At 40.5% G+C, this 13,151-nt stretch overlaps 1 protein-coding gene across 1 annotated transcript; it reads left to right on the top strand.

The window, feature by feature from the left end:
• The first annotated feature begins 10,964 nt into the window (after positions 1-10,964).
• On the top strand, positions 10,965-12,660 carry LOC115363577 (GTP-binding protein Rhes-like). The gene has a single exon (XM_030057843.1). The coding sequence runs from the start codon at positions 11,271-11,273 to the stop codon at positions 11,895-11,897; it is 627 nt and encodes a 208-aa protein (XP_029913703.1). The 5' UTR covers positions 10,965-11,270; the 3' UTR covers positions 11,898-12,660.
• The last annotated feature ends 491 nt before the right edge of the window (positions 12,661-13,151 follow it).

Genomic DNA, 13,151 nt, shown 5'->3' with positions numbered 1-13,151 from the left:
TGAACCATTTATTTCTAGCTAAGTGGGCAATTAATTACAAATTTCTCATTTTCTCTGCTGCCATGAAATATAGGTCAACCAATAAAAAATGTAACCCATTTATCACATCCTGGCAAATATTTTTAATCTGTCTGCTGCTCCTTGACACGTAGTGCCGCTGGATTACCTCGAGAAAAGAAAATCAGACTGCTCCACAGTACGTGACATGCTTTTGATCTCTTCACTACAGGAAAAACAAGGGAAGACTTTAAAGGCGAATGCAACCCATTTTAAGAATTCACATGCCAACAATAGTTCATTTAATACTAAATAAATAAATATGTTGCACTCTTTTCTAAGTGGATTTAAGTGTGTGTGTGTGTGTGTGCTTTTGCATCCTAATGAGGTTTAAACTCTGGTTCACACCTGTTGCATGTCACAAAGTTATTCTCTAGAGAAAAGCTCCTGTTTTTTGTTTTTTTTGTGTGATTTCAAGCTTTAGGAAAGCAGTGTATTCGACAAACATTTACTGAACTGTCCTGGAGCACAGAAGTGACAATATATTTGCTTAAAACAAGTGTGTGTGTTCCCCTTTATCTATGTATCGCATAGTTTAAAAAAATGATGCTGTTTATAAGCCTTGTCTGTGTGGGACTGAGCTGTCCTGTCCTCTCTTTGTCACGTGAGCCTGCTGGGTGACTTTGGCACCAGCTGCCTGTCAAAACAGCAAACCAGGAGAGTATGACAGACCTTCTAAATGCCTGCACTCTCTCACAGACCCAAACATCTTATTCATCAGACCTTAAAAAGAAAAAAAAAGACCGTTTAAAGTTGCTCATCCTCGCTGAGTGATAAAGGCGCTCAGTGCTGTGACAGAGCTTGAAGCAGCTGAAGACACGCACGCATTCACAGCTGCACACGCACGCACAGTACATGCACATCAACACAAGCACATTTACCGATCCAGCAAGGATGGATGAAATAAATATTTTAGATTCAATTTGAGATTAAATTGAATGCTGCTTTCTTCCCCTCTGCACATTTGCACACTTTGTCATGTGGACCCTCCCCATGGATCGGAGCCGTGACAGATACAGTTGGATGTGGCAGAACTGATCACCCAGCTGTCACACGGCTGAGGCCAATGCAGACTGACAGGCCATCTGACTGCTGCTGAGTCACATGTGCACACACACACACACACACACACACAGAAAGAGAGAGAGAATGTATGTTACAATTGAGTTAAAAGACAAAAAATACATATGCCGTAATAAACTGGGACTGTACCAGTGTATAGCATCCTTTCTCACCACTTTAACACCATATATTCATCTGGTCCATTCATTTCCATCCATCCGTTTATAAGAATTTGGTGGTGTATTTGGTGTTGGATGTAGTAAAGTAAATTAGTAATCTGAGAGCTGATCCTGCTGCAAAAATATTCTTTATCACTTAGAGGAAACAGCTACTCAGAGGAAGGAGTTTAGGTTTGCAAAGTGTGTGTGCAATTTACTGACACCATTACAGGATTTCTAGATACAGAACTCTATAAAATATGACTTCTTGCTGCCATTTGGTGCTGCCAATGTGCGAAATTGCCTGGTGCAGCTTTAAAATTGCAAATCTTTTATCTTTTATGTAGATACTTTCTGTTCCTTCCTTTGTCTCCTTCTCTGATACACACACACACACACACACACACACACACAGAGCGAGAGAGAGTAATACAGTAAGTGTGTCCGTTCCAGACGTCCAGTGCCTGTCTGCTGCTCATCTGCCTTCCTGAAATATCTCGGCTCTGATTCATTCTTATAACAACAAACTGATTATGAACAGGATACATTAACCCTTACACACTTGGCTGCGAGTCATGAGGTTGAGCTGTCTGCTTGTTTGCTCGTGTATTTCCTGTTGACTCCCCATGCCAAGTGATATGCTCACATTTTAATTGGAGACGAAAGATAGAACGCCTGCATTTGGGCTGTTCAGGGTTTGAACTGAGATGTGTTAGTGCCGTCTGGCTGACACTGAATATATTGATTTAGCAAATTTTATTCACCAACATCAAAGTGGGCCATGAGGAAGGAAATTATCCTCCGGCTATTTGACTGGAAGACAAGTCAGTGGTGCAGCTAGTCTTGACTGGTGTGAATGTGGAAGCTCACCTCCTGTGGCAACCAAATCGTTTTAAACCATATTTAAATTGGATGTATTTGTTTTTAACAATAAGAGGAATATTTAGTGGTGGTTTGGTTACATATTATCAATATCTATAGAAGAAATTTACTTATCTTTTAAAATTGAGTATGGTCTCTTTAATGACAGTACTGCTGCAGTTGGTGTCGCACATATTTTCATTTATGCACAGTTCCCAGCATTTTTTTCAGCATGGGGTTATGTCTAGATAGTAACCCTAGATGTGCAAACCTTAACTTTAACACCAACCGCTCTCACAAGAGTTTGAACCTAGATTGCCAATCTAGGGTTACGATCTAGACAAGCCCATAGTTTGACATTTTTTTCAAGACAATTTTTTCACCATGGTATAGTTTTGGTGTAGGAAATGTCATTTTTGGATTCACTCCTGTAAAGAATATACTTGCCTGTTGACACTGACCTGTTGGTGGACACTCATCTTGGAATCAAGATTGTTTTTATTTTTATTTTTTTATTTTTATTTTTTTATTGGAATCCTATGAAAGCTTAACCTCAGTTCAGCCTAGTTCCATGGCCAGCCCCAACACCTCCCCCTGCAAGTACTCCCGTTGCATAAACCACTACAAACAATAAAAATGAATTGGACAACATTCAGAACTAAATAAGATACATAACAAAAACTGATTAGATCTTCCATACCTCAGATTATGCAGACAAAGGAGCAAAGGACCATTTCACGACACATGGATGCAAATTATGCAAATTATCTTTGACTCCTACCTCTGGTTTTAATTGGTCCACTGGTAAGATTTTCAGTTATGAACACATTCGGCTGCTGTGATGTGATTCATTCTGAATTCCTGTGAAACCCCACTTGCCCAGTAAAGCATTAAAAAAATATTCACACTTCACCGGTAAAATATTTCCTCATCACTATCACCCGCGGAGGACTTAATAAGACTTTTCTTAGCTGACGAAGGAGCTGCTGTTAAAACATTATATTGCATTACTGCTCTGCATTCTCCGGATGACTTTACTCAGAAACTCAGTAACTCTAGGACTCTGAAGTTCCCTAATCATGGGAAATAATCCAACAGTGATTACAGCTATAGGAATGTGTGAGATGATGTGCATAATTTAGCATCTTTTTTTTCCTCAGGGCATGAGTTCTTTACTGGGTATTTCCATTTCCCTTTTTTAGCCCATCCTTCAGAATAATTTACATACATTAATCAGCATTCAAAAGTTGCACCTTCAGAAAATTCAGTCAACATAGTGCCTTCAAGTCACTTTTTTATGCATTTTTTCCCCGCGCATTGCTTATATTCCATATCAGCGTGCAAAATTCAGGTACATACATTTTTGCATTCCCTGTTTGTGTCACATGATGCTGGTGCCGTATGGAGAGGATGTGCGCTGGGTTAGTATGCCCAAGAGATAATGTGCTGAGGAAGAGGACATATTTTCAGGGCAGAGGGGTGTGTATCTGTTTACACACAGATAAAACTCCTTGGTGATTTGTCTCCTTTCCCAACCTGCCACCCTGTTAGTAGGGGTGCCAGATAATAAAGATGAGACAACTAATTATGGTGCCATGATCGTCTCAGCAAAGGTTGTCAGGCTATCTTGGTAGCTGAATACTATATAAACACTGAAAAAAAAAAATGTTACATGTCATGCAGTATCATAAATCGGTATTTCCTGCACACAAATATCCTCTGAACCACAGAATTTCGAGACTGAATACAAAGGATTAATACAGATGAGGAGGGAACACTTGGAGCACAGTGGAGGCGCTAGAGCAGTGTGTACTGCATACTTCAAGGGCACAAACCCTAACCTGTTTAAGAAAGTGCACTGGAAAGAAAATCAACAGTACACTATGAATCAAAAGAGAGATGCTGCACTTTGCCGCTCTGAATCACAGTCCACTTAAGGGATAGAAAAAATGAAGCCCTGTGTGTAAACAGAAAGACGGCACCAGTCCAACCTGCACATGAGGAAGAAAAAATGCAGGGGCTTATGTCCTCTCCTTTTTTTGTGCAAATTTCTTTAGCATAAAGTATTTTCATCTGATTTTGTTTTAGTCAGTCACATAGCAGGGGAAAGAATAGTAAACATGACATATGCTTTGGTGGTTCCAGCACATTCACTTCAATGTGGTTCCATGAATAACTGAACACTGACTTTAGATTACATTGACAGAAATATTTTGTTCTACAAGTGAGTATTGGCAAATGGTTGATGTATGTACATGGGAATTCATGTGGCATTACCTTCAAATGTCCCTTTAAACCATCAGCATCGTCAGCCAAGTCAAAGATTCAAAATCAAAACGAGAAAATAGGGCATGTCAGAAAATCAGTACTGATGTAGCGGACAGGGATGGGTCCAGAAGACGAGGGACACCACTGTCTCCCTTGGCTGAGTGATTGGTAAGCACCACCGATGCATGCCTATCACTAAGCTACAGAAGATACAGCTGCCCTGATTGTGCTTACCTATCTCTGAGCTCTGTAACACAGGTGACTCTGTATGACTTTATGGACCTGGCAGACATCCTGTCAGTCCAGCAATAAGAACAGCTTCACAGTATGTTGGCGATTAGCGCCGGCTATGAGCTTGATTCCTGGATATAACGATACCAAAGATGTTTGTTTTCTCAGCTAATTGAGCTTATGACTCCACTTTCCAAATCAAATGTCTCTCTTCCTAAACCTGAAAGGAAAAGACCAAACCATAAACACGATTAGCTTCTACGTAAGGAAGTCATATCAAATAATTGCATGGCTACGTCAGCCAGCTTTGAGACCTTAACGACAAAAACATAACCATAATGATGGCATCATTTCTCCCATTCTCTTTTACTACTCACCTATTTGCTCACCTACTGCACATGTACTACTCGGTTTGCTGAGACCAGTACTGAGAATACTGAGTGGAAGGCCATTTGGAATATATCCAAGTACCATATCAACAAAGCATTATAACCAAAGAGAGGAGATTTTACAGTGTTGATAGTGGGCGGTCATGACTAACATGCAACTGACCAGGGCTCCATTGCAGGAGAATCATAGAAGAACATGAGAGGAATGAGTGTTGCATCTAAATCCTGAACACTAAATTAATGTTCATTATGCATGATCTCAAATTTGAGCCAGCAGATGAGGTGGTGATGTATGTAAGCCCAAATAAACAAATATAGCAGCTTTGTACAAATACAGATGTCATCTCAGCTTTTACACTGCCTCTGTGCTTCCCAGGTTCAACACTGGTGCAGGCTGTTGTGTTAGCATAAAGTTGTTTTCTGGAACTGCATATACAAACTTACACCTAGGTAATGCTGGCTGTACTGTAGGTGCTTTGCCAACCACATTTGAAAAACAGTAATAATAAACAGTCACTCCTTGAGCACATGCACTTGAACTTGTCACTTTAAGGGCTTGGGTCATACGGTTGCATTAGCTGATACGCTCAGTGGCCGCTTTATTAGGTCCACCTATACAATCTAATACAATCCAATCCGACTGCTCTGTCATAAAGTTTACTTTTATGATGCCCATAATGCTCAGGTTTGCTTTTTGTCAATTCTTGGTGATGTTGTACTGGACTGCATTTTATTGAGAGGTGTTTCCACTATTCTGTCTCCCTACATATATCTAAATAGGGAGGACAAAAAAAAAAAATAGAAACACCTCTAAATATAATGTAGTCCAATACAAGACCTCTACAAACTACAACCTCAACAATAAGCATAATTAAATTCACACATTCTCCATAATGTTAGCAAAAACTGAACATTATAAAGTTTCTTAAAAGGTAGAATTGCATTAGATTGTACAGGTGAACCTAATAAAGTAGCCACTGAGTGTGTATTGTAATATAATTGTAACATTTTTGTGTTCACCTCTTGTATGTATTGTGTGATTATGGGTTATATGTTTGTTGTTGTTACCTCTGAGCACACCAAAACAAAGTCTCAATCCATTGTAAAGTTGAAGTGGCAGCACATTATTGAATCTTCAATCTTAATAAACAGTAGCCATATCAAACTGCCAATCCCAAAAGGTAAAATCTGGATTTATTACATAAGCCCAAACTGGAGTCCTGTACTGCACACTGACTACCAGAGAGTGCTAGCATACTGCATCAAGCTCTGGCCTGCAGCTACACAACAGCTGGCAGGCAACAGGTCACCGGAGGGGCACGGTCAGCTGTCAGAGCATGAAGGATAATTCACCAAGACACTCCAGGAATAAACTCGAGACAGTGAGAAACTCTAGACAGCGGAGAGTTAAGTGATTCTTCACAGTTTCATTTAAATTCTACAGTGACTCAAGAGCTTAGAGAGAGACTGTTAAACTGGAATTATACATCATGCACGGCTTGTGGGGTCTTAGAGGAGGATGCATATTGTTATATTCTCATGAGCAGCGGATACTAAAATCCTCCTTCTGTATCTGCATCAAAACATTAGAAAACTTACAGAGAAAAAGCATCTTCCAGAGATGGGGGAAGGTTAACTCATATGTAGGCCAACGTCTATATTTGTCTTCTGTCAGACTTGAGCACCGTCATCTTCTGGCATCATCATGACAAGATGACAGCACGCTCCATGTGTTTCCCACAGGACTATAGATGATCAGACTGAGGGCCAAGACACAACACACTCCCTCCTCAATAATGTGCAAGGGACTCATAGCAGCTACAGTCTATTCCTAACAGTTAAACAGACAAAACTTAACAAGAGTTGACCTTCTCTCTTTGAAAGAAAGACTTGGGGCAAGTATAATTACAACTACGACATGTATATGCAGCATGCAAGACTGAAGGGTAATTCTTTTGTTCACTACCAACAGTAACGGGTACAGGCATCAAAGATTCAGTGCCATTTATGACAAGCTGACTCCGAAAGCACATGCTGCTTTTTAATTGGTGTGCACAACCAGCTTTATGAGGGAAAAATGGAAAGCCTGGTGAGAGGCGTTTCCATCAGATTAGAGCTGAAAGAAAGGAGAACAGCACATGTTGGTGATGTCTGAATGAGCGCTCTGCATAGAGACCTACAGTGAAAGGGGGAACATTAGCAGTCAGGGAGAAGAAGCAGAAAGGCAATTAGACCAAGCACTGATTAAGCAAGGTCACGTGTCCATATTTAAGAGCCACCCCTACACACACAGACACACACACACACACACACACACAGCATTGCACATGCAATATAATTCAAAGCACACCCACCTATTGAATAGAGACTGAAAAAAATGAGGAGACATTATAGCAGACCACATAAATAAAAAGAGATCCTCACTCATATAAGAAAATGTCAAGGTAAAGTCTTGTATCAAACATGTTTTAATCACTGACCTGGACTAGTGTCTTTCAGTGTCTCCAGATGTTCGCCATGTGACGACTGTCTTATTAAAAAAAAAAAAAAAAACAGGAATAGGGAGGAAAACTAAAATTCTCAACAACAGGTGTCCATTGTATTCCATTTCTATTATGTGGTTTAAAATTGTTTGGGACAGTCAAGGAGGAAACACTACCCATAACACAGACAAGACAAATCTTGTGCAAGTGCCACACAAGAAACGGAGTGTCTAGTGGCTACGGATATGACACTCCAATTTTTGTTCAGTATTCAGCTCTCAGTGTTGCTGCTTCTTGGGATACATGTGGGTTCTTGATTGGTTGTTTTCCATTCTGCCATGTGCACATTGGGCATCTAGGTATGCAAAAATGGTTGTGCTTCACAGTGATGAATGAATGATGTCTAAAAGGCAAGGTAAAGCAAACCAAGGTTTATATGGCTGATCTAACATGTGGATGTTTGTTCCATATATGTGGCATAATAACTAAATGCTGCTTCACCATGTCCTTAGACACCAAGAATGGTTAACAGACCAGAGGGGGTCATACTGTGAGAACATATCACAGATGTATCTTGGCCCTAAACCACTGAGTGACTAGTACAGCAGCATGATTTTAAAATTACGATCTTTGAAAGGAAAAATCCACTTTAGCGTACTGTTGCACTGTTAGATATCATGACTTAATGATAATAAGATAATTCAATGAATAATTTTGTGATGCAGTTTGTATTAATTTACTTTTTAGTGTACCCACTTTCCTTAACATGCCTCATTTATTTCTACTTCAGCTAGTAATTTCCTACCTACGCCAGAATGCCTTTCAGCAGCCTGGAGAGAGGAGGGTTATCTGTACTGTACATGTGTAGGTGCAGAGAACTTTAACAAGTTGTATTGCAAAAAATGCAATACATTTTGTCAGAGGACATAAAGTTATAGTGGAGTGAGAACAATGCAACATTGTTCAAATTATTAAAAAGTCTTAAAGGCCATTATGTTTCACACACTACCCACAAGAACAACTCCAGAAAGGTGCAAGCTGTGGCTTCACTGCATTCTGATCTATTGAGGGTTCAGTCTGTGGAGGAATACAGTATATGTGCCTCTTATACAATCTATCTCTCCATGTAGGATTGTTGGACGTCTGTGCACATTTGCAAGTTTAGAAGTGAGTTCTTTCTATTTGATATGGAGGGACTGATACCAAAATCTTTTTACTATTAGAGTTAAATAGCTGAAAAATACAATTTAATTTCACTTGCACCTTGCAACATCTAACATATGCACATCCAACATGTACCAAGTACACTGGCCGAAAAAGAGGAAACAGTTCTTGAAAGGAGATGGCCGAACACATGATCGATGCTTTTAAATTATCTCACAAACACATTATTAATCACAAATACAATGATGTTTTGCCGTACATCTTCATTAGGCATCTCTTTTCAAGTTACATTGTGTTTGGTCAGTTGGCCACAGGACCTAAAAACCCAAACTTAACAACAAAAATGAAAGGTCCATCGTCAATAGCTGTTTTAACAGAGTTAAAAGATTTAAAAGTCATTTTTAAAAACCACTGATGTTAACAGGTAACACCGTCAACTGCAAGGTGTGGGATGAGGAATTGACTATTGATTAAGCAGAACTGAACAGTTATGGCAGCCATAGAAACTGGACAGGAAAAGTAAACATTTCTGGAGCACTGATTGAAATTCCACAGCGGTGGCTTTATCATTATCACACGGTGTGTCAGAGCGAGCACAGGAGCAGCTCGTATTCCCACAGCGCTCAGCTCTGCTCCACTGTCTATCAGGAACACCGGTCCCATAGGGAGATGGTGCATGTGTGATTTTCTGTGTGTATTGTTGGTGGAAGAGGTTACGGTGTCCCCTGAGGCTCACTAAGGTTCCACACTGTTGCTAAACCTAACAAGGCAGGGAGAGACAGTCGGTGAGACAATGGCTGTCCCGGGGGAAATTTAGGAGGATCATGAATCAGCCTTCGTTGTCTAAAAGAAACTAGAAGGCGAAGGGAGAGACAGGCAGGGTTCAGTTTCAGACAGTTACAGGCAATGCATCATATCTAATTGGACACCAAGGACAGATGAAATGCAAGCTGAATGTTATCCACACACACTCATCTGCCTCATCATGTGTGATTGAATCGAGGCTGTCCTTCGACTTTCCATGTGTAAACTGTCTCTAGAGTCGAGACAGATCAGTCCTATGAGGGCATTTTTTAATTTAGTTGGAATTAACACCACAGGATGTAATTTTTTTATGGCTTCCGATCTACTCCAGTTTGAGTTGCATCTTTAGAGAAATAAGACAAGCTGCTATTACAAGCTGCTAATTCTAAGATCAATACTAAATACACAGAGTCACAAATATTGAGACAAGTCACAATGATCAGTGATATATCAGAAACAACTTTCAGCTGATTATGAGACAATATTTGGACTGGCTTTTGGAGAGTCTTGAAAGTAGTCTAAGGAAATCCTCACAAAGAACCCCCAGTCTTGTCAAGTAATGAAATACATATGAATGAGACTGATTACAGGACCATTGATAGGATTACTATATTTAATGGAAAATCATCTTTCATCTACCGACCAGAATATCACAATATGTAAATTTCCAGTGTCCTTGCTGTACATAAGGTATTCTAGTGTGTGTTCCTCTCCTAGTGAAAACACAAATCCTGAGGTAAATTATTTATTATCCACATGATATGCTACTTTGCATTCCTGTCGCCATCAGCTTCTCAATTGCAATTTACATTTTTATTGCAGAATATGCCAAATGCAATATTCATCCAAGCAGAGATGTCATTTTTGATACATCAGCATGCATGACACATAATTTATCAAAGTCTGTATTATTCATGGAATGAGCCAGTCAAGGAACTGTAGCACACAGTTAATCAATTAATCACAACACCAGGGAGGATGGATATAACTCTATTAGCAGCTGTTGAGGAAAACAACGCACTATCACAACCAGCACTATCCTCAAGCACAGAATTCCTCCCTTCAAACATCTTAGAACATCTGGTCCTATTTATGGAGAATTGCTGATATCATTCTCGATTTCTTTATTTCTCTGTATTTTCCTATCCTGCGAGAACTGAGGAATAAGAATGACAGACAGATGAATAGGAATATCTTTTCTCCGAGTCTGCCTAGAATCATAATAAGGACCCTGTTCATACGGCATTTTCTGCGCTCCGGCTGCTGTTGTTTATTCACTTTCAGATATCACCTCCTTTCTTCCCCTCCTGAATCGGTCCCATACCCTGATTTGCATGCCAAGCCATCATTGGCTGCCTGGCTGTTGCATTTCAACAGGCTGCCTCGTCCTGATTGGTGAGGACTGCGAGAGGGCAGTGGAGCTCTGCCAACAAAAACAGGCATAAAAGGCAGTGTGTGGGATCACAGACACAGATGAGCACCGGTTAGACAACTTTGAGAAGGTCTGACAAAAAGCTACTGCTGGTCCGAAGAGCGGGCATGTTAAAGAAAGAAGTCAGAGAAGTCAAGAAACAAGCTGCTTGTAGAGACTCACAAGAAAGTGTAGAAGGGATTTTTTTTAAAACAAAGGTTGAAGTGAGTGTGTGACAGGTGTTGAGATTCTCAGTCACTTTTGCAGCAGCTGAGGCAGCCACTGAAGTAACCTCTGAAGTAGTAAAATTGAGACAGGCTTGAGTATTTGGGACATTTTCTCTACTCATTCAAGCAAGTGATCCTTTAATAGAAGCAGCAGCATGTCTCTGGAGGTGAAGGAGAAGACACAGGTGCGGCTAGTGTTTTTGGGGGCAGCCGGGGTGGGCAAGACAGCTCTGATCCGCCGCTTCCTCCAGGACAGCTTTGAGCCCAAACACCGGCGCACGGTGGAAGAGCTTCACAGCAAGGAGTATGACATCGGCGGGGTCAAGGTCACCGTGGAGATCCTGGACACAAGCGGCAGCTACTCCTTCCCGGCCATGCGCAAGCTCTCCATCCAAAACAGCGATGCCTTTGCCTTGGTGTATGCTGTGGACAACCCCGAATCACTGGAGGCGGTCAAGAGCCTGAGGGATGAGATTCTGGAGATCAAGGAGGACAAGTACACACCCATTGTAGTGGTGGGGAACAAAGTAGACCGGGAAGACGAGCGTCAGGTGTCCACCGACGATGTGCTGTCAACTGTGGAGCTGGACTGGAACAACAGTTACCTGGAAGCGTCGGCAAAAGAGAACGCCAACGTGGTGGAAGTGTTCAAGGAGCTTCTGCAGCAGGCAAACCTCCCGAGCCGCCTGAGCCCGGCGCTGCGCAGACGCAGGGAGACCTTCCCCAAAGACACCAGCTTCCGGCCGCCCATGAACAAGACCAACAGCTGTATCCTATCATAACGAGAGACAGGGGGGGATGTGTTGCTGTGTATCATGAAGGGACAGGGTGGAAACAATAAGAGTGTATGTTGTGCAATGTAGTGCTGCTGGACAGACCTGAAGAAAGACTTGACTTTAGTGAGTGGGTGCGAAGTGGAGAACTGTCTGAATCAGAAAACTCATCCTGGACCGACAGGCGCATGTTAGTTCCCAGTCTTTCTGATGTTGTTGCTATATGAGGAAAAACCTGCGTTGAGACTGAATTTGAGCTGTCATCAGAGTCACACATTAAATGGAACTAAGAACTAAGAGTGAGAAGATGAGGATGCATTTACTAGTTTTGTTTACTCGATGTGATGTTGTTGCTGCTTACTTGGTGACATGCTGCTGGTGTTTAGATCAATGTATAGCTTTTGGATTTCCACTTAAATGTTCATCCACTTTAAAGGCATTGGGACTGTTGCAGATATTGTTTACTGATTTGAAAGAGGGATGGTGAAATATACCTATATATATATTGTGATTTGTGCAAACATATTAGCTTTCATGTGAAATGTTTTAATTGAGACAAATTCACTTGTAGCACATCATAATGTTTACAATTTTTGTATACAATTTTGCTATCAAGCATGGCATCACTCTTATGTTTGACACAAGTGGTGAAATTCAAATGCATACTGCAAATGCACTTTCCATTTTGAAATTACCATGCACATGTTTTTTGTTTTTGTTTTTGATATTTGAATTTTTTTTCCTTCATTTGTAACACTTTTGCTGTTTATTATACAAGTGTAAATGGAATGTTCATCTAAATGCTTAATAAAAGATAAAAGAACACAAACATAAATTTTCGTGTGATTCATTCCATAGTGTATGTAGTAAATAAACCAGGTGCTGGGTGTGAAAAGGAAAAACAGTAATGATGGTGAAACAGATCAATGCATCTATTTTCTGACTGGTATCAGTTAACCTTTAAATAAGTAGATGAAAATGTAATGATTGCTGGGGGGAAATTGGGTGAGAGAAACAGCAAAGAATGAAATGTAGGTAAAAAAGAACAAACAGAATACACTGATGATGAATAAACGACAGAGGGAAGATGTTAAAAACAAATAATGACATATGTTTCATGTTTGTATTGGTTGGGCAAAATTCTTGACATTAACAGGTTAACATGTTTGAAATTTGAAAACTGATGATTAATTCCCTGGTTTACCCAAGCGGCCTTGTGCCTATTTACAAGGAATCTGTAATGAGAAAGTTTGATCATGTGAG

This window comes from Myripristis murdjan, chromosome 1 (genome assembly GCF_902150065.1).
Source record: "Myripristis murdjan chromosome 1, fMyrMur1.1, whole genome shotgun sequence".
In the NCBI taxonomy this organism is placed as follows: domain Eukaryota; kingdom Metazoa; phylum Chordata; class Actinopteri; order Holocentriformes; family Holocentridae; genus Myripristis; species Myripristis murdjan.
Note: the sequence above shows the minus strand (reverse complement) of the source record. Positions and strands in the feature narration are given on the sequence as shown.

Bases quoted from the DNA above. Each gene is read 5' to 3' on its own strand.
- LOC115363577 (XM_030057843.1), top strand. From the start codon at position 11,271: ATGTCTCTGGAGGTGAAGGAGAAGACACAGGTGCGGCTAGTGTTTTTG.